This window comes from Pungitius pungitius, chromosome 1 (genome assembly GCF_949316345.1).
Source record: "Pungitius pungitius chromosome 1, fPunPun2.1, whole genome shotgun sequence".
NCBI lineage: Eukaryota > Metazoa > Chordata > Actinopteri > Perciformes > Gasterosteidae > Pungitius > Pungitius pungitius.
In genome coordinates this window covers 24,323,517-24,345,251 of record NC_084900.1, presented here as the reverse complement: position 1 = coordinate 24,345,251, position 21,735 = coordinate 24,323,517, and the positions used below count along the sequence as shown (strand labels likewise).

The following is a 21,735-nucleotide window of genomic DNA, read 5'->3' as shown; positions in this document are numbered from 1 at the left end:
AAGTGCAAGGTTGCCAAATGCAACACCTTTTGGAGGAAGTAAAACACATCTTCCAATCTGTTCTTAACATCTTCACCATCGGGAGATAAAACATGAATACTTCTGTTCAATGTCCAATTAAATGCAAACATTACACAGTTGAAAATACTTTTGAATGACTTTGCTTGAGATACGCAAGATGCATAGAGAATCTGTAAAAAAAAAACCTTAGCCTCCCACTTAAGAGATGTAACATTTAAAATATCTCTACATTGGGACTGAACTTTGAGTGAAATAAAGGTCTAAGGCTTTGTGGAAAAAGCTGTAACTTGAAAATATCCTAAAATAATGTAGGAAAAAAAAACACTACAACCTATGCCTCGTCCTTAGAAAACAGTTCCATATTTATTGCAAAATATTTTTGTACAGAATACAACTGAAAAAACATCAACAGAGGAGGAATGGACAGTAAGGCCAACATTAGAACTCCGAGAGCTGAACTGTACAAACACCAATTAGTAACATTTGCTGCTTTGTGTTTTTATACATTAATGTGTTTCCCGCCCTCACAGAGACCTTCAGGGGAGTAAAAGAATGCAAACACCACCCCCTTTTTTTCCAAAACATTATTGCCTTTGCCTCGAGTCCCATCGACTTAGGACACCAATGGACACCTCTTAAAACGTGTCCCTTGATTAATGTCTCACAAAATATAAATATATATATATACTTGTAAAAAGCTCCAAACAATATGGGATAGTAATTTGGAAGTGATTGCGTTGCGTCACTTTTCATTGGAGACATGAGTCTGTTAAACAGTGTGCTGAGATAACACTTATTATTTCCAACTAAACAAAATATCAGTGTTTGCTTTTGGTTTTCTTCACACCGCTGGAATAGTTGAGGCCTCACTTGGGCTCGGAGGGCTTTAGCATAATGAGTCTAGATAAATTTGGGCGTGCATGCCCATGCGCATCCTCATGCAATTTGGCACAGATGTAGAAGTACTTTCCTCAAATTAAAACTCGTGGTAGACACCGCTCAGTCCCCGCGGCTGCTTCTCTTATGTCTTTTTTCTTTACACATAAAAAAAAAGGCAGAGTGAGAACTGATACATTTTTCTTCCCCGACATTCAAATGTACATCTTAAACATTGGCTCTCCCAAGATTTGGGATCTAATGACGACGAAAAGAAAACGCCTGTCTCTGGAAGCTTATTATAGAAAATAACAATTAAATAACAATTCAAATAGATTTTTTTTTTCATACGCATAAGCCCTTCAAGAAATCAAACCAGCACGTTAGAAAGGATGAAGATGATATACAATCCAGAAGAGAAGGGGGCGTCTTTTGAAATTACCCCATTTCACGTTTTGCCTCTTCTGATATTCTATGTCTTAAAACTTATCCAGCAAATAAAGAAGAAAACATGAGTTTTCGCTGGTCTCTTGCTCTCTCTCTCACACACACACACACACACACACACACACACACACACACACACACACACACACACACACACACACACACACACACACACACACACACACACACACACACACACACACACACACACACACACACACACACACACACACACACACACACACACACACACACACACACACACACACACGACTGGGATGCTTCAAGGACATGGTTTGACATTTTTGGGAGGAAAATGTCAGTTTTGTTGCTTCTTCAAACATTCTTTTTACTCATGACAGGGAAACATTGAGGATTGATAAAGTGAATTTGGAGTCACTACTGCATACCTTTCTTTCTGTAACCCCTCTACACAAAATGACCTGATAGACAGGTTGTCTCTGTAGTGGTATGTGTCTCTGTAGCCTGCTATGGATATCACAAGTGCTTTCAATGATTCGATACCCTGAGTAAAGGACATAAGCTTGGGGTGAAGTTCAGTAGAAACAAAAACATTTTTGCCAAGCGAACATCAACTGAAAACAAAGGACATTACCAAGTAATACCACCGTTCACACATAAATAAAAACCTGTACTGATCGCTACATTTAAAACCACAAAGAAATAAAACAACAACGACAAATCACCCATGATAACATCATAACGTCATTTTCAGCTTTACAATATGCATATATTCATGCTTATATAGTGTGTTTTTCCCCTTGCATACAGGCGAGTGGTCGGGGACTATATAGAGAGCTTTTAGTTATACCAACTCCCTCTGCAGAGACTAACACTGATTATTAAGAGATTGGTACAAATGAGAGCCAACATAATTCACAGGACAGGCTGGAGGGCGAGAAGACGGGCTGATTCTGCGCAGCCTTGTAAACGGAGGAGGCCAGACAGCCAGAGAGGATGATGGGTAACAGAACTCCACCTAAAGCAGCAAAGGTGGGAAAGATGAACAAGAGGCGCAGGCTGAGCGAGGGGCCGGGGAAAGAGAATAGGTGGGGGGGGTGGGGGGTGGGGCCTTCTTGTCCCGGCTTACGTACAAGAGTATTTAAAGCGTCGCCTCCCAGCGCTTCCGCGGCCAGCTTCCCGTCGGGGGAAAAAAAATTGAAGTCAAAGTTCTCTGCCGCGTTCCCGTAACTGCCTCTCGGCGGCGAAGCGGCCTGCGGGCTGAGCGAGCGGGGTTGATGGGGAGGGGCGTGGGGATTAGCAGGTGCAGGTCAAACTTCAGGACAGAAAAGCTCAGACGAACAGCTGGATGCGCTCGCGGATGGTCTGCCGGCAGATGGGGCAGGTCTTGAGCGCGGCGCTGCAGTCGATGCAGGAGGCGTGTCCGCACTGGAAGACCAGCTTGATGTGGTTGTCGATGCAGATGGGGCAGGTGATGCGCTCCTCCATCTGCCGGTAGCGAGACTGCAGCTGCTCCAGCAGGTTGTGCTGCTCCGAGTTCTCTGTGCCGGGGCTGCAGTCCACCTCGGTTTGGTCTGTGGAAGGGGTGGTGGGGGGGGCGTCAACATGGATGATGTCAAAGCAATGAGGAACTGAGTAAACAGACATAGGCAGGTTATGGTTTCCTGATCCTACTGTGCCACTGGTTAAAAATAATAAAGCTTTATCTTACAGAAACTTGGACAAGTCACTATTTCAAAGAATATTTTTGTCCTGTTTTGTCTGTAAATGTTGCATTATTATAGAAAATTGTCATATCACAGATAACATCAACGAGAGGATTATTCTTACCTTGTCTGATTTTCTTGGTGATTGTGACTTGGCATTTGATGCATTTCTTCATTCGATGGGCACACTCTGTTTGGACAAGAACCGGGTCAGAGTAGAACACAGCAGAAAGAATCCTCTACGTTATTTAACACCCGAAATAGAAATTTAAGCAGATTTCTTTTTTTAATAGAAAAAAAGGTCATTCTCCATGTTTTTCTCCAGACCCACAAAACCACAACCGATAGCCCTTTGCTGCCATTGGCTTCCGTCTCCACCCACCTTCGCAGGCCACGCTGTGCTGGCAGGGGCTGAAGAGAACCAGCAGCGCCAGCTCGGAGCAGATGAGGCATTCGCTGGGCCCCGGCGGCATGGGAAGAACCAGGTTGGTCATGGTGTTTGGGGTGGTGTGGACACGCCGCAGGCTGGCGCTGCTCAGGCCCTGCCCGCATGTGATGGCCTGTAGACGCTGCAACCTGACGGGCAAAACGCAGATGTTCACACACACAAAACCTAAAAGCACAGTGACAACAGCTCATTTCTCTTCATCTTCAACATCTCTTCAATATTTTGTTCATTTCAAGGTCCCCACCGCTTTTACAGACATATACCTGTGTTTCTCAGAGAAGCTCTTGATGAGCTGCAGCATGGCGCTGTCCGCTACCAGGTCCAGGGGGCTCTTTCCCTTGTGGTTGGCGTAGCTGACGTCAGCCCCTTCCTGCGCGAGAAAACAAGCGATGGCCGAGCCGACGCTCAGCTCCGAGCTCCCCAGAAGACCCGAAGCGCTGAGCTGTGGACACACGCCATGGCGATGGGAGAAGAGGATGGAGAAGACAAGAGGAAGAGAGTTGCAAAAGCGATTTTGAGACGGACCTCTATACTCCATACAGGCTGACCTTGTGGTAAAGAGGAATACTTTGAAGAACATTTGTGTCAGGGCCATTAGCTGAGAGTGAGTAACAAAGGAAATGTTGATAAAAAAAATCCTGCCAAGACTGATTCAGCAGTCCAAATCTAATCAGGACTGAAGAACTCCCCACAATAAGTCCTCTGCTGACCAAAACAGCCCTGAGCACTGAAGCCTGGCCGCCTCCATGGGTGGGGGTGGGTGTGTGTGTGTGTGTGTGTGTGTGTGTTGGCTTGACAGGTGTCCAGGATGTTGAGTGGAGCCGCAGTGTTTGGGGTCATGTAGACGGAAAAGGACATTTGTCATTGGTGCAATGATATTAACAGCAACTAATAGAACAGTCACATAAAAAAAGGGCTGAGCCAGCAAGGTCTCTCAATGAGAAACTAAACTAGACTATCAATACATGGTGTATGGTGCCTCTATTAATTAACTCCCGAGAATCACCTTCTCACTCTGCAGTTTAGCAAGCGTCTGCTCTTTGGTTTATGACCCACAGCTTTACAATGAAGCCTCGTACGTATTTAGCCTCTGAAGAACCCCATACAGTGCCACAGCTATCCAGCCCACGTCGACCGTTCTACATTTTGTCATGGTATAACCACAGATATTTGAATCTGTGGTTATACCATGACAAAATGTATTTCGTTGGGATGTAATGGACCAACAGAAAATAGTCCATCATCTGGACGTGGATTTCAAAAATATTTACAAATAAAAATCGGAACTCTTTACGCTTTACTGTAAAACCACAACAAACAGAGTTTGTGCTCGACCAAGTCTTCACAAGTCACTAAGGCAAGTTACACCTTTAGAAAATAGGGTCCGTCTGTCTGCCACTTAATCTCAGTACAAAGACACCTGTTCTGTGAAGGCCTCAGAGTTTGTTATGAAGACCGAGGAGCTCACCAAACAGCTCAGTGATAAAGCTGGAGTATGAAGCAGGGTTAGGTTATAAAAAAATATATATTCCAAGCTTTGAACCTTTCACAGAGCGCAATAAAATCCATAATGAAAAAATGGAAAGAATAATGCACAACCGCAAACCGTCTACCCAAACTGACAAGCCGGATAAAGAGGAAATAATCGGAGCAGCAACCCAGAGGCCCATGTTCACTCTGGAGAATCGGTCTACTCAGCCAACACCGCACACCATCCCAAAAGGGAAACATGGTGGAGGTAGCATCAGGCTTCTCTTCGGCGGGTACAGGGAAAATAGTCACAACTGAGGAAGAGATGGATGGAGCCAAATACAGGGCAGCCCTTGAAGAAAATACGGTGCAGTCTGCAAAAGACTTGAGACTGGGCCGGGGGTTTATCTTCAAGGATTGATGTTTTAAAATGGCCCAATTAAAGCCCAGACCTTAATCCAATTGAGAATCTATGGCAAGATTTGAAGTCTGACTGAGCTACAGCTTTTTTTTCCACTTTTCCATCCGTAGATGTGCAAAGCTGGTGGAGACATACCCAAAAATAATTGCAGCGAAAAGGGGGAAAAAAAAAATCTGTTCAATGCTTGGTAGAAACCAAGCATTGAACAGATTTTTTTTTTCTCATTGTTCACGCATGTTGTGTTGATGAAAGTCTATTTGACTTCTAGTTTGTAACCGTACAAAATGGGAGGCCCTGGATTTCCATCAGGAGTTAAACGGGGGGGGGGGGGGCACAACTCTTATATAATATAGTGCGCCCCCACACGTTCACAAGGTCTGCGTCAGTGTGTGAGTGTACCGTTTACAGCTACAGCTCCTATCGCTGACCCCAAAAACAAATCTATTCATTTTGGTTTAATGTTACAAAACTGGAGGGAAACATCACACGGGTCGTTCAGTCGAGGCCTCGTTGAGCTTTCTATCATCTTTGTTGTCGAGTGCGGCGGTGATGCGCGGGACGCCCCCTCCCACGCAAAAGTGAACGCAGAGAAAAAAAAAATCTATTCAAAATGTCAAAGTGTCACATCGGGGTTAGACATAGTAGAGGGGGGGGCCTCAGGAATCTTTAATAACATTAATAACACTGCATGCTTCTAATGTAGCGTTCAGTTTGGTGGTTAAGATGTACAATTTGGATTTTTCCATTGTGGGGACTAAGTTGTGACGCGTGCTTTGAGTTGCGACTTTACCCTCGGTTAACCCCTCCCTCCCGCCCTGTTTACACATTAAAGTCCTTTCTCCTTGGTTAACCTTCAACCTTCAGTATTTGCAGTAGATGCCTTGTCCTTCCTCTTACCCATTGATCTCCTCATTTAACTAGTAAAGTCCACTAACCCTTTTATCTTAAATCAACAGCTCAGACTATAAACAAATACCTTTGCCTTCTTTTCATTTGTTTTTCAATGTTAAGAGATCTCAGCCCCTAAGCCTTTATTTACCCTTAGCCTTTACTTCTTAAGACATGTATTAATCCCTTTCTCCCTCCTTTAGTCCTAATCCACCCTCCACGTTCCCTCATTCTTTCTATATTTATACCTCTTTAAATGTGTTTTGTACACTTCCTTGGTTCTTTATCTGTTATTCTGTTTGAATTTACACCCACCAGTATCAAGCATTTAGCCCTTGGTTAACTTATTTTCCCTGTGTCTGCATATTTGGATGGATGGGATCAAATCTCTTCAGTTCATTCAATCCCAACAATGCCCACATTTAAGTGATCAACTACTGTAGTGACATTATAACCCTGTTGAAGAGTAGTAAGGTTTTGTTGTGGCTTTGTGTTGAGCAGCCGTAACCCCATTCGGTTTTCTCCCCTTGGAGACAACTGGCCCCCTCCTCCGCGTCGGTCCTCACCCTGCAGTAGAGCGATGTGGAGGAGCAACCTTCGCTGCTCTCCTCGGGGGTGCTGCTGGTTGCCGTGGCCGGGCTGAGCATGACGTTGGCCAGCTGCGGGCGGAGGAGGGCCACGTGCATGGCCGTATCACCGTCCTCGTCCTCCATGTTGACGTCGGCGCCCTCGGACACCAGCAGCTGCACCAGGTCGGTGTGGCCCTGCGTGACCGCCAGCTGCAGCGGCGTCTGGTTCCGGTTGTTGCGGATGTTGATGTCGCAGCGTCCCTGTGAGAGGAGAGGGGGGCGGAATCAGACGTCTGAAACGGCGGCGGGGCGTGGGGGTACGCCGTTTGGTTACAGCCCTTGCGCTCCCGTCTCCAGCTCACCTCCTTGACGAGGATCTCGGCGACGTCCCGGTGGTTGTTGAGGGAGGCCAGGTGCAGCGCAGAGAAGCCGTCCTCCTTCTTCACGTCCGCTAGCTGCCGCGCTCGGGCCAGGATCTTCTCTGTGGCCCTGCGGAATCCAACAGACAACACACAGGTCAATTAGGGAGAGGGCACAGGGCTCCTCGAGGCTCACGGCTCGACTGGAAGAGAATCCGTATTAAGATTATGCTATTGGATGTGGAGCTGAATATCAATAACCCCGGAAGAAATATACTGCAACGTGATATATTGAGGAAGTCCCTTTCATACAGTGCTGCATACATCAGACACAGTAAATCCAACCGCACCCCAGCAGGCTGTAAAGACCTCTCGGCTGGTGGCGTCCTGTGCCAAAGCTCGGACGAAAACGCAGCTGTTAACGAGCCGGTTTAACAGGAACACACAGAGGAACAACAGGCAGCCAGTCCTCAATCCACACATCCAACTGGCCTCCTGACGTATGGATAATCGCCCTTACGGCTTCCTACATCACATTAAGCATTACACCAGTGTGCTTTAATACGTTAAATGAATATCCTGAACGATTTAAGCTGTCGTCCTTTTTTCATGTGCCTAGATTTGGTCAGATAACAGCATGTCATCTTTGATGTGAGGAGTTCTCTGGTAGAGGACACCACATCCAGCGACATGAGACTATTACACCTTTCCTTTTTCTGTGCGTGCGTGCGTGCGTGATTTGCTCGGCGGCCTGATGCCGCAGTGAGAGGCTCGTCTGCACCGGTGTCTCGTTCCCTGCTCTGTAGCTGAGTCTGCTTTATGGCGTGTGAAATTAAAGCCGTCAGCCTCAGCGAGTAGCCGGGAAGCTGGCGAGCCAGCTCTGCTGTGATGTGACCCAACCTTTCCTTACTGGATGCTGAACTGACAGACAAACACTCAAGTGAATGTGTAACATTTTAAAAAGTTACTATTTGTCTCCTCTTTACCAGCAGCAAGCTAGAGAGCTTTATTATCGCACTCAATATTCCAGTTTAGTGAATGGAAATTCACCACAATCAACTTGCTGTGAGTCAATTTTATTTTAAAGGTGATCCAGATTCAAATCTCACATCGTCTCATCTCCAACAAGCAACTCAATATCACTAATTTTCAACTATGATTCCATTAGTATGTATTGTGAAACTTTCATTCATAGTTTCACAAATTCAAGTTACAAGAAAATCTTAAAATTCTCTCTAGCTGAAATACAACTATTTATCACTATCCGTTCAGAAGCTTGACTTTTGTCATTCCACAACATTAAACACTTAACGACAGAATCAATGACGGATGCAGTAAAACTAAGGAAGCCATCTCTGCTCATCAACGCCCAATTCTCCTAAACCATGCAGCCGGATGGTTTCATCATCTCTATATTACACTGCATAAAGGCTCCCAAAACCTTACTGGGGAACATGAAAAACGTATTATTATTGTGTGTCTTATGTATTATTATGTTATTTTTCCATCAGTGTAAAAAGGTGCCGTTATAATGCTGTTTTTATTATAATAATTAACAAATTATTAAATTTACAGGCTCATTAGAAGCAGATGGCTCATTTATTTAAAAAACATTGCTGAGGGCCCGTGAGCTGGGGGAACAGGCCGCTCTGATACATGTAGAGCCACGTATGGTCAGCCTCTCCTCTGGGTATATTACTAAGGATAAAGGCTGTTGGGGGGGACATTGTGTGTGAGGTTTTTTTGTACCTGCAATGCAGCTCTGTGGGCATATGTGTGTGTGTGTGTGTGTGTATTGATGGAGGATAATATCATTTCTGCCTTTGAGTCTTCTCCAGAGCACCTTCGGTTAGATACAGAGCTCACCCTCGCAGGGTGACACAGACGTGTCAGATGCGTTCGCTTTGCACCCACCATGCCTCACTCCCCTGCATTATTTCCATAATCCTTACCGCTGTGTGTTCATGAATATTCAGACTCTGGGCAGTTTTGCACAAACACGCTTTCACGAACGACAGCTAGAGGGCATCTCGGGGACGCTGCTAACGACTTTTGTGCAGACCCGGATTCATCATTTGGTTATTTTTGGAAGTTTGCGTAATGCTGGTGTGCAACTTGCTTCTCGATCAAAGCAGGGGAAATGTACCGTGACGAGTGCCGCTTCTTTGACTTTAGAGCATTTCCTATATATCTATCACAGCGAGAGTAAGTATGCTGAGAAATCTACGTCAGTCTTTGTCAGATGATTTTAAAAAGGCACAATGTAACGCTGGAAAGCAAGGAACCGTTGGCGGAAAAAAGGGGAAACAAAGAAGCCCCAAAGAAATGTGAGGAAAAGATGGAGAAATCCTTTAAGTGAAAACAGACTGACCACCCTACCCCAACTATCCATTTAACTCATCCAGAGGAAGTCTGCTTGCCTTGTTTTCTTTCCCAAGACTGTGTGTGAACTTGGCCTCTGGCCTTCTTTTTCCATTTCCTTACAATAAACAAATAGGCCAATAAACACAAATTTCCCATATTTCGGTCAGAAAAAGACACAACAAAGAGGAACAGTTGCTCAGGGGAACAAACAGTGCTACATCACGCAAACAGAAAACTACTTCAATGGATGGTCTTTACTTTCAAAGCGGAGGAAAGAAAGTCTCCACTCGTCTCCTGGCTAACTAGAGGCACATTCTTTTCAATTTACTCCAAAAAGATGAATACCTCCGCCCATTCTAACTGCTCCCTGCAATTTCTGATTCCAGAGCAAACAGGAAAAACCTGCAGCGAACACACATCACCTATGCTGTCCGAATGCACCGCAGGCCCGCTGATGATATATGACTGGACCGGTGGAGCGAGCCAATGCTGAACACTGTAAATCCTGTGTCTGTGCTCTCGGCGAAGCGGCCGACGTCACGCTAAATGAATGCTGGGGAGCGCATCATAAACTCCCAGCACTGCACATATGACACTTGCCTGAACAGATTGGACATTTATTAAACGACGTCTAGTGCAGCTTTCGCTCCAGTTCTTTTTCCTCTCTCACTTTCGGTTACTGCTTGTTGTTGTTTTTTCCTTTATCCTTGTTTGCATAGTGCGGTGACGTACAGGGCCTTTCTGAGATTAGATCATTCTCAAGGTGCGCACAATGGTAGCTTGGAGCGGGCTGGTTGTTGGAGTGATGGACAAATGTGGGTCACAGGGAGGTGAAGTTTGGGAGGGCAGAATTTAGCACCTCAAAGCTTTCCTTTGCGAGAAAAATGGATTGACTTTTGGTTTTGATATTTGCTGGTTTAGTACTTAAGTAGCATAAGTAGATGGTGGAAAGTCGGCAGGCAAATAGCCAGAGGACTGTGCTGTGGTCATCTGCTCACAGCCTGAAAGTCTTTACTAATGACATTAACAGGGCTTCCACTCCTGGGAATCATTTCGAAAATATTATATATTATATTATATATCAAATGCACATACATTTAAAAAGAAATAGTGAAACAATGAAGTGTGGACATTTATGGGGATACTGGTGTTTGTTATTCCTGCTTCCTTTCTCTCATGGCCCCTCTTTAAAAAACCCAGGGACAATTTTCCATTGCATGGTTTTGTTATAATTTCGGATGGAAAGTTCATATGAGGTTGTAAAAGCCCCCGGAGCAAAGAAGCAGAAACTCATCGTGGCAGTGTGACAAATACCACCTCTGTGTGGTCACACGGGCCTGTGAGGAGACCAACTGTCTAATTCACCATTTAAAGCACTTTATTGTAATGAATCGATTGCACTGCTGAAAATAGCGAGAAAACAGCTTCAATGATCTAAGGTCAGTTGCACTAATGCATGCATTTGATCTGCACAGTGCACAATGTAGAGAGTCTATGAATACCAAATCAAAAGGACAAACTGCACAACAGCTGCGGTTGGTTTGAGTCATTGGATGAAAGTATGAAGTATAAATTGCATAATTTGTATTACGCAATATTCCGATTATCAATGTATCGATGCTGCTGCGGAGAACTTGGATAACTTCACTTTCAGTTTGTTCTTCAGGGACTGTGTGGGATGCAACGTGGTCAGAGTCCAACACGGGCACACCAAAGAAGGAGCCAGACAGAATGTGTTGTTTTATGAAGAAGGAAACCATATCATTGTGGGAACTTTCAGTTATGTGTGACGTCAACGCTAAGCTTGTGATTGAGCGGCTCCAGTGTTAACCAGCCCAAAAAACAACAGCCAGGAGACAATGGAGCCTTTCTGACAGGTGCCGCCTTGATGTTTGGCCTCAAGCACCGCATTGTGGAGTAAAATAGCTGAGCTGATCTTTCACCAGCTCGCTGCTGGTGTCATTTTAGGATATATTCAGAAAACACAAATGTGTTTCACGTCGTGCTCTCAATAGGGCTGCGTCCCAATAAGCAGCGACACAAGCCCACAAGCCGGGGAGCAAAAGCAAGTTTAGCATTTTTGCCTGATATCGACTGGCAGCCTGCTGACAGCAGCACGGGCTGTATGGGAGATGAACTCTATCTGTAACGGATAGCGTTGAGAGTCGACCAGCGAGTCCTCATCTGAACACAAAGGAGGGATTCCCACACACACACACACTCTCTCATAAACCATCATTTCCCAGGCAGATACATGCACGTGCATTAAAGTGACCAAGACTGAGCAGACTGAAAGAACACTTCTACACTCTACAGGGACTTTTGACAAGCAGTTAGAACGACTGATATATTAAAATGGGACCACCCCACTCCAGTGCTGATCTGTTCTTCCCTTCACCATTATTAACCATTATCTAGTTATGCAGACGCATATGGCTGACTAGTGAACCATTCATAAAAAATCTAGAACAAAAACCAGCCAATGACAGCCCCAAAGAAATCCAAACCAGCTATCTTGAAATATAGTCAAAAAACGTAGTTTGCGTTTCAATGGCTAATGTCTTATAAGTGTGGCCCTTAGATCGAAGCGGTATCCGAGGAGGCATATCATGCTCATTTTAAGACTCATTCTTAAATACTTGAAAGTTCCTATGCTTTGATGTTGAAAAAAAGAGTAACATTATTCTTGTATTGTCTGTGTAAATGTCCCTGTTTTCACCTTCTGTCTGAAACGTTGCGTTTAACCGCCTGTTTGTAAAGCCCCAAAAACATGCATGTTGTTTCTCTCCAGCGTTTGGGGTTTAGTAAACATGCCAGACAGACACCTATAAAAGCACTCTGACGGCTTCATTTGTTTTATAATACAGTATGTCCCCTTTAAAAAGGTGTTTTTCTCTCTACTCACAGTTTGTTTCCTTTGAGGGCAGCATGGTGCAGCAGGTTGAAGCCTCTGTGGTTCTGCTGTGTGAAGTCAATGTTGGGCACCAAGACCAAGATCTCGATGATATTTCGGAAATCTTTAGCAATTGCGTCATGGAGCGGTGTGTCCCCATATGAATCCTGATTGGGGGAGAACATTTTTGTTTTCCATTAAACCCCCCATACATTTGTTTACCGCACATATTGGAAATACAAGTGTATATAAGTAAAGCACAGTTGGATTATAAAAAATGATTGTTGTGAAAGGTACCATACTAATATTATTGTCACTAAAATACTACAGTAATAATACTGAAAACTAGACTGTGTAAACTCATTTTGTATCTTCATTAATGTGGATGCTTGAGTACGTTCCGTATAGTGCAGCGAAGTGACACCACTCAAGCAGAAAAACAATGTCGTTACTGGATTTGGGGCCTGGTTGCAGGCTTGTTAGACAGTCTGGAAAATGCCTTAAAAGAGAGACTAAATTGGCTTATTGGGTATGAGGGCTGAAAGGAAGCAGGGTCACATGCTAACATCATGCATGGTTGCATTTGTGTGAGTTTGCCATTCAAGTTAAAAACACACGTTTGGGGAAAAAACAAATATAACTGGATATGGGCGATAAATGCGGATAGGCTGGTATTAGATATGCGAGGCCCGCTCACCTGGAGATTGACGTCAGCTGAATGTTCAGTCAGCACTCGCACCACGTCGGTGAACCCCTTGTTGACGGCGATGTGGAGCGCCGTGCACATGGAGTTGTTAAGGAGGTTGACATTTGCACCCCTGCTCAGCAACAGCCTTGTGATCTCTGCCTGATTACTGAACCGGAAGACACGATTGAGAGAAAAAAGAAAAAAGAAGATTATTTCTCACTGTCATCCATTTGAGTTCAGTGATTCTACGTGTCAACTGTGCTTTCCATTAATTGATTTCAAACCAATACATAACATCTAAAAAGCTTATTAAACCTACACAGAGTTTAAGGGTTGGAACACTAAATCCCACAAATAACATTTCCAAACGCTGCCATTTTGTTTAACTGCTGCAAGACAACAACGTTATTTGTTGACTTGACAACACGTGGAATATCCCCAGAAGACTTCCTGAGCATGTGTGAATGTGATGAGAGGAGGATAAATAGCTGAGTGATTAGGGCAGCACTTAATGCTGTTCCTTCTGTGAATGGATTATCACATTACAAGGAAAGACAGGCTCTACTGTACATCTGTCAGTCTACATTCTAAATCCTAGAGGAGCAGAGCTGCAACTTGTTTGTGTGTGTGTGTGTGTGTGTGTGTGTGTGTGTGTGTGTGTGGCACCGTAGTCGATTATGTGAAGGGAAAAAAATGTATGTGTATCCTCACCCGAAAGCAGTGTAGTGCAATGCTGTGTCTCCATCTTCGTCCTTGACCTCGATGGAGCTGTTGGCCTGCAGCAGGGCCTTCACCACCTCCATGTGGCCTTGGTGGGCAGCAACCTGCAGGGCCGTTTTGCCCTGGTTTTTAATATCCACCTGCCAGGGACACAACAGGGGGTGAAGATTGATTAGAGGCGACGACGGCCGAGACACGAGCTGAACATAGACTGGCTGGAAAATAATCTGGGCAAGAGTGACAACCACGTTTGTCATCCACTCCACACATAATCCCATTAAGCCAAGTAGAAATGGAGCTGTGCACAAACATAACAAAACAAGGACTTCAAAATGTACTCTTCTTTGATTGGAAAACACGTTACTTTTCTCAATCATTTTAAGAATTAAACATCTCTACGTCTATACTTATGCGTCATAAGTTATATGGAAAGGCATTTATAAACCCACATTAGGTCAAAGCAATGTATTAAGTACATTGTGTGTAAGGATGTTTGAAATATGAATATACACACACATGAGATTCTATACACACACATTCACTCTTTTGCTCTCCTAACTTTTGTTTTTTTAACCAAAACAAGCCAAACAAGCCAATGCAATTGTAGGAATCAATTTGATCAATTACTTAACCATTATATCTGATATATAACTATATTTTTCATTTTTGACATTTCTGTTTATTATTAGTAGATAGTGTGTAAATGTGTAAATAGATATCTAGATATATATGAAACTGATGAAACAGAACTCGGCAAAGAGACGTGCTGCACCAACCTTGTCGGGATACTTCAGCACCAACTCTCGCACTTTGTTGGCACTGCCGTGTGCGGCCTCAATGACCAGCCGGCTGGGATTGTCCTGCTCTGTGGACTGAGACAGCAGCTTCTCCAACACGGAGATGACAGTACCTGAACAGAAACATAGGCGGATGGAGAGCAAGGTAAAGGCAGAAGGAGAAGGTTGTGAAAAGGGGACAGACAAGAGAGACAAAAAAGGTGTAATTCATCTGCATCGGCCCACTGTGAACAACATTAGATACCCTTTCAGAGGGTTAAAATAGCACAAGCGCAGACTGCAAACCGCCCCTCCCTGCAGTGCACACAAACATTTGCAAATACATACATCCTTCTGTTGTCAAGCTCCGATCCACTGAGTTGAACACATGCACGGAACAGATTAAGACATGATTAGGAGACGGCTGGGAACTTCTGACATAATGAGAAAAGGCTGCTGTGCTGCCAAAGCCTCTCGCTGTCAACATGCAGGATCACGACACGCCAAGCGACACCCTCCGTAAACACAGACTGCTGGAGAAAAAGGACAAAGAGGAAAGGGCCGGGACTGTGGACGTGTTTTCCACCGGTGCAACCTGTATGTGAAAGCCTGCATGCTCAGGCAGAGCTGCAATGAGGATGAATGAATGCACGCAGAAGGTAAAGCTGGAGCTGGAGTGTCAGAGATGGGCCTCGTCGTCTCGGCTTACTTCCAGATTCGTTGGGGTTCTCGGCTGTCATGAGGTTGGCGTCCACCTCCACGGTCTGAGCCGAGAGGCACGCTGGGTTGAACGTCCACGTCTGTCCTCCGAACGCCACCCGCAGGTCACCGTCCGCATATACTTTCAACACCTTCCCGGCCTGGCCAAGCACCTAGGAGAGCAACGGTAAGTAAGGTGGATGTGGCTCGCTTCGGGGAGAAGGGGGCCTTTCAGTTCGTTTAGAAACAAGGGAGAAGGTTGACGTGGATAAAGAAAAGGAACAAAGAGTGTGAAACTAATCCAGCTGGAACTATTCATGGCTTTGCTAAATCACCCGACCGCGCCTCTAAACTTGATTACATCCTGATGTACACCCAGTTACCAGATATCGGGAAGTACGTCACTTGTAATTTAGAGTGTTGTCTGCCAAATGAGGCTTTACTTGTGACACGGTAAACATCAAGCACACAGGGGGAGGGGGGGACCTGAATACACTGTATAACTGTTTAAGTCTCAAGTCTCATTTATGAAAAGTCTAAAGGTTTACATGCAAATTATCTCATGAGTCACGGTCAAGTCTTTTTTGATTTTGTCAAGTCGCCTCCAAAGTCATCATGACCTCAGATTAAAGCTGCGGGACACAAGTCATGTGCCCTGAGTTCACAGCTCTGCAACCATGTTGCATGAACCAAGCCTCCATAACCAACATTGACACAGAGAGTTAGTACTATCAGGCTACAATCTGTTATGAGGCTGAATGAGCATACAGGAGCCATGCTGTCTGTCCACTCTCCATGGCCAGCCTGCAGTCTCTTCACACTCTCGATGTCCTCCAATACTCTGACTAGTTCGCCAACTCCAAAAGTGTTCACCTAGTGGAAAGAGAGATGGACAAACTTAATGAACTGTTCAAATTGGGTGAAAAACAAAACAAAAACTGATAATCCGGGCGCACTCCTCTGAACCACATCAGATCCCCCTGTAGGACCCTCTGGCTCTCAGTACCTTGGTGAGGGCCCCAGGATGGAAAGTCCAGCGGATGTTGTTGCTGTACTGGACTCTGACATCTCCCCGGTCAGTGATTCTATGTACTGTCCCGATCCGGCAAATGTACTGCGAACACAAACAGGCCGTTTTACCCAGGGTCTCCCACTGCACGGCTGTGACCTTAATGTTCCCTTCGGCAGCTGTGATTTGACAATGTTTCCTTTCACTCTGTTGCACGCCAGCATCCATCTGAGCCACTTATATAAATAATATGAAAGCAAGGACCGTGGGGCACATGTGTTGTGACTGTGAGGACATGGTTGTCTCAAACATAAAGAGTACATACCATGCACAAAGTACAAAGAGTTCATTATAACCTCATTGTGTAGATATAGACAAACACAGCAGGCAGTTATGTAACGCTGTCTATAGTTTATACGTTTGGAATTGTGTGCAATACCTCAGCCATTTTGGGGTTCCACCCTCCGTGGCCCTCCTGCATCTGTCGCAGGATCTCCACCTCCAGGAGACATTTGACCTTGTCGCCCTGCTGGAACGAGTGGCCGTCAGCACTCTCCTGGCGCTGCAGCTCGGCATGCTCTCCTGGACGGAAGGGTGTTAGGTTAGAGACTAGCGTGAGTTTTTAATTTTTTTTTCAACACCAGGGAAGCAGGAGGTTCAACAAACTCTGAGTCAAACCCTAAACTCTGAGTTGATTAACCCTGAGATGGGAAACTCTGAGTTTTGGGTTTCAGAACAGCTGCTAGAGTTGGTTCAATCAACTCGGAGTAGGATGACTCAGAGTTGAGCGCATGCACCACCACAGTATAAAGGCAGCATGAATGGAGCCATCATACTACGATTTACCATGGCAACGACCACAAACATTCGGTCGGCATTCGTCACCACCATTGAACTGGAAATATTAATGCAGGATCTTATTTTGTTCATATGTGAAAACTGCGCTAAAATCCGCCTAATTCAGAGAATGAATGAACGAGGAAATGAAAGAGCGCTGGGTCATTGGCTGGCTGCTGTCAGGGGGAGGAGACTGTGAAACAAACTCGAGGTTTCTTGAAGAAAGCCTGCTCCAGACCAGGTTGGGTTCACAGGCTCAGTTACCATAGGGACTCACCCTGAGGTTTAGTTACCTCCCTTTCTGAAACAGACAACCTAGCGTTTCCCTCATCTCAGGGTTAACAAACTCTTGTAAACTGAGTTTACACTAAACCCGCTTCTTGAAACGGACCCCAGCTTTGGTTTGAAGCCGGTATGTCAGTGTTTTCTAATTCGATTTGTATTTACAGAGTTGTAATGTCCCGCAAAAAATACAAAACATAAATTATATGTGACACAAAATATAATTTGAATTAACCAATTATTAAGCAGAGGGCTGACCTCCACTTATGAGTAATATGTGGCAGTTAGTTTAATCCCTTAAACAACAGAGAGAGAAATGCCATAGGATCAGGATCAGGTCTGCCTTACCGAGCTTCGGTAGGTGGTCTTTGTAGTAGAAGCCTCCTTGGCCGTCGGACACGTATTTGAGGTCGACCTTGCCTTTGTGGCCCATTCGGTAGACATTGGTGGTGCCGTTGGACCAGGTGACGCTGGCCACGCTGCGACCGGACTCTGTGTCCCAGCCCCGAATGTCCACTACCTTCCCAACCTTACCCTCCCCGCCTACACACAGAAAAATGCACACATACAAACAAGAATATTCGAGAAACAATAAGGCATCACTGTCCGAGAAATGAAGGCAGTGAAATCAAATGAATCTCACTAAAGAGAGAAAGGTTGTTAGATAAAGATTGGAGGAAAAAAAAATGTAAAACAACAGAGGGCGCAAGTGGTTTGACAAGCACAACAAGAACATATGCGAGACATGACAAACACAACAGTGTGGAAGGAAGATTTCGCCCTGTAGAGACATAAACTGGGTGTCAGTCACTTCCAATTTCGAGAGCTTGCACAGTCCAACAAGCAGCGCCCCATCACCATTGAACAATCAAACATGTCACCTTAAAGTCACCAGGCCGCCTCACTGCCAATCAGCACAAGCTGAAGCAGAGACTTGGGAGACTAGACAGGGGGTTTCTGAGCATGCTCAGAGCTTCCTGCATGTGCTCACCCCATCTACCACTTAAGCCTGATGAGTGACTTAACTGAACCTCAGGGCTTTGAAGACACCAAAAGGACATTTTGACTCATTCGCTTTAGTCCAGCAAAGGGGGGCTTTGCTATTCCCAGCCGACGATAACAATCGCAGTCTCTCTTTCCCTAAAGGGAACATTCAAGAGCTTAAATGTAGCCTGCTCGAAGGTAGATTTGAACTATTATTTAAACTATTTAAAAACATCTGCTGGTGTCTGTGAGTACAGTTTTGTTCTTAACGGTCTTAAGGGTTGCTTCATCATTATTATTATTAGTGGAAGCCACAAAAACTCAACACTTCCATCATACACATTATTAAAGTGGACGGGTGTCTCAGTTTATGAAACTACACGGGGCTGGAGAAAGAAAAATAAACATTAAGGAACAAAGCCTCAGTGAAGACAGGCACATCTGTGGAACAGACTCAGATGAGTCACCGGCAACATAAATGCGCACAGACACACACTGACACGACATTTTGTGGGTTAAACAGATGTGAGGTTAGATTGTTATTATGAGGGATGATGGGGGGGGGGTGAAGAAACACTTTGAAGAGGTACAGCTCAAGAAGGTAAAGGGGGCCCGCTGGGTCGGCAGCACAGAGTTAGCGGTTAAGAACATCTCCCCCACCCCCCCGCGCACCACTCACCGTCTTGGTTGCCCCAATCCCAGTCGGGTCCACGAACCACTTTAACCCCCTGGAAGATTCCTTTGAGGATGATCCGCGGGAGGTTCTGCCTCGGTGCCAAGCACACCCTGTGATGAGAGCACGGAGACACAGATCAACAAAGTGCTCTACACAGCGCCCAAGGCAATGTAAAGACCCGATACGACCTTCTTAGGTACAAGGCTAATAGATCACTTTATCCTTCTCTGGTCATGTTAATTAGGTCATTGGTCGGCCGTCTGACTGAGAGATCAATTCATCATTTTAAGATCATGAAACGCAAATCAGCGAGGAAAAGACATCCTTGATGAAGCAATGGACGCGTGCTGGAAAAACCTTGAAAAATACTGTTGTGAAATTCCAACCAAGAGTTGAACAGGCTATCAAGAAGATAGAATGTATGTATGATAAAACTTAACACGTAAGACACACCAGATGAAACCCATTAGAATTATAGCCAGCAGAGTTTTCATGTACACCTTTATAATGTAAAGTACTACCCTTGAGTAAACAAGTGGTTTTCACTGTAGTTAAGAGATGAGCAGAATAAACCCTCTTTAAATAAATAGTATAAATATTTCAGAAAAACACTTTACATCATTGAAAACAGACATACCTTATGGTAAAGATTTGATCAGATCTGGGTGCAAATGAGCTCCCTATTCCCATACTTTCTCGACAAGCTCAAACTCAAGCTTCAATCTAAACCCAACAGCTTCTTGGAGGAAATCAAAGTCAAATAAAATCCAATGTGCTCAAAAGAAGATGAGAGCCCTGTGGGAGTTGTAGTCCTCTGGGAGCCTCATCAAGGCTTTTGCTGCTCCCACATTGCTATCGTGCCAGGCTTTCGCTCAAAGTTAGCCTTGGTTGACTTCCCCCCCCCCCCCCACGTCACTGGCTGGATTTTACGGCTTCCTGGGTGCAATGCAGGATACAGCGTCCTGAGAGAGAACGTCTCCATGGCACAAAGCCGATTTAGAACAGACCGAAAGCACTGATTAAAAAGATACCAAAGCTGGTTAGTGACGGAGAAGACTTTTCCAGAAACTGGACTAAGAATTATTTTAGACCTTAAAAGGACGGAAACTGACAGATGTCTCTGCCTGTGACACGTTGTTCCTCAGTGGAGCTACTCTGAGAAATACAACAGCTCTTTCAGGGGATCAAGCTTTCTAATCCTGCTTGGCCAAATGTCAACCCCGCTCCTAGACAGGATCAGAGACCCACATCTACTCACAGGACGGCCGAAAGCAAGAGTCACCGCTTCGGGATTGCAGAGAGAAAATCACAAGGAAATACTAATCGGCATAGCAGAGAAACATGGTGAGGCTACGTGTTGGTACCAAAGTACCAGTTGTGGCTGAATCAGAGCTTTCTGCTACAAAGAAGGTGGCCCCGGCTTGAAATCACGCACTCACTGTACTTACTGTCACGGGTCTGTGCTTTACTATTGTGAATACACAAATCAGGGCTAGAGCCGACTAGGTTTGATTAGACACACCTTTCAAAGCACACTCGATACACTTTGCCGATGAAAGTACAAAAGCCCTGTGTAAGTAATTTGAAAATGACAGACAGCTGCGACTCTGGCTTGACGACTGAGACGGCGCCGGTGAAGCGAGGCCAGTGTTTGGGTCGGGCTGGATGGTGCTCCTTAAAACGTAGCGACTTGCTACGTTGTTGCTTGGTGTGCAAGGGGAGGATTAGGCATTGCGTTGACCGGGTGTGTGTGTGTGTGTTGTCTGTGTCCTGGAGAGCCGATTAACCAGCAGCATACCAGCCTCCTCCTCGTAAACATATGGTACACACACGTGCTGCCCTTTTGAAAATGTTTTATGCGCTAAACCGCACAGCTGAGAATGTGAGCATGCTAATCCGACTAAATTTGTTGAGATTGCCATGGAACGCTCATGGACAGCACATCCGGCTCAGGTCTCGCACCATGTTGGTGATGGTGTCGGTGGGGCGCAGCAGGGTTTTTGTTGTTGTGACGACAACTTGCCATTGTCCCCTCGGGACACCGACAAAGTTCCCCCTCCCACAGTGTCAATGAACTGCAAACAGATCGAGCCGTCTTAAACAGTCATTAGACCCTCACACATGTTTTGGGCCACATGTCCCTCTTAACTATGTTACTATAGGCCCGAACTCCAGCCCCCTTACATAAACCACTGCTGGCACAATAAAAAGCCCCCTCATTATGAAACCAAGCTAAACTATCAAGTGCGTCCCATGACAACCAGATTGTAAACGAGTCTTTTGAATTGCTGCCGGTGAGATGTGGGTCAATGTGGTCCAGAAATAAGAAGGAGACGCAGTGTGGTTTCAGCAGCGCGGAACTGTGGAGTGCTCCTATTTCACTCATCCGATGAGAGAGGGGACTTCCATGGGATCTTTTCCCACACATGCGCCTTCCTTCCCCCCCGCGCGCCGGGTTTTGACTTGTCCCCATTGCCCTGCACAACCCGAGCGTGGTGGACATTCTACACGCGGGTCAGCAGAGCAGCTGGCAATGCTTATTCGGATCTTCAATATTTGCTTTTGAGAACCTGGATGTAAACTAAACGAGAAGTCAGAACCAAAACCAATGCAATCTTTA

The 21,735-nt window shown here is 45.2% G+C and overlaps 1 protein-coding gene across 5 annotated transcripts in view; it reads right to left on the bottom strand.

The window, feature by feature from the left end:
- Window positions 1-357: 357 nt before the first annotated feature.
- mib2 (MIB E3 ubiquitin protein ligase 2) overlaps window positions 358-21,735 on the bottom strand; it is a 34,554-nt gene continuing 13,176 nt past the window's right edge. For 3 of the 5 annotated variants that reach the window (XM_062563443.1, XM_037477823.2, XM_037477819.2), the window contains exons 4-19: window positions 19,119-19,225; window positions 17,804-17,998; window positions 16,776-16,918; window positions 16,334-16,441; window positions 16,096-16,200; window positions 15,338-15,500; window positions 14,629-14,762; window positions 13,844-13,992; window positions 13,142-13,298; window positions 12,457-12,611; window positions 7,191-7,317; window positions 6,826-7,089; window positions 3,744-3,922; window positions 3,415-3,608; window positions 3,157-3,222; window positions 358-2,957 (exon numbers count right to left, since the gene is read on the bottom strand). In XM_062563443.1, the coding sequence (XP_062419427.1) occupies window positions 2,659-2,957; window positions 3,157-3,222; window positions 3,415-3,608; window positions 3,744-3,922; window positions 6,826-7,089; window positions 7,191-7,317; window positions 12,457-12,611; window positions 13,142-13,298; window positions 13,844-13,992; window positions 14,629-14,762; window positions 15,338-15,500; window positions 16,096-16,200; window positions 16,334-16,441; window positions 16,776-16,918; window positions 17,804-17,998; window positions 19,119-19,225 (2,545 nt within the window). In that variant the 3' untranslated portion in view covers window positions 358-2,658. The remainder of the gene's footprint in view (window positions 2,958-3,156; window positions 3,223-3,414; window positions 3,609-3,743; window positions 3,923-6,825; window positions 7,090-7,190; window positions 7,318-12,456; window positions 12,612-13,141; window positions 13,299-13,843; window positions 13,993-14,628; window positions 14,763-15,337; window positions 15,501-16,095; window positions 16,201-16,333; window positions 16,442-16,775; window positions 16,919-17,803; window positions 17,999-19,118; window positions 19,226-21,735) is intronic. The other 2 variants (XM_037477820.2, XM_037477822.2) reach the window with 2 other exon arrangements.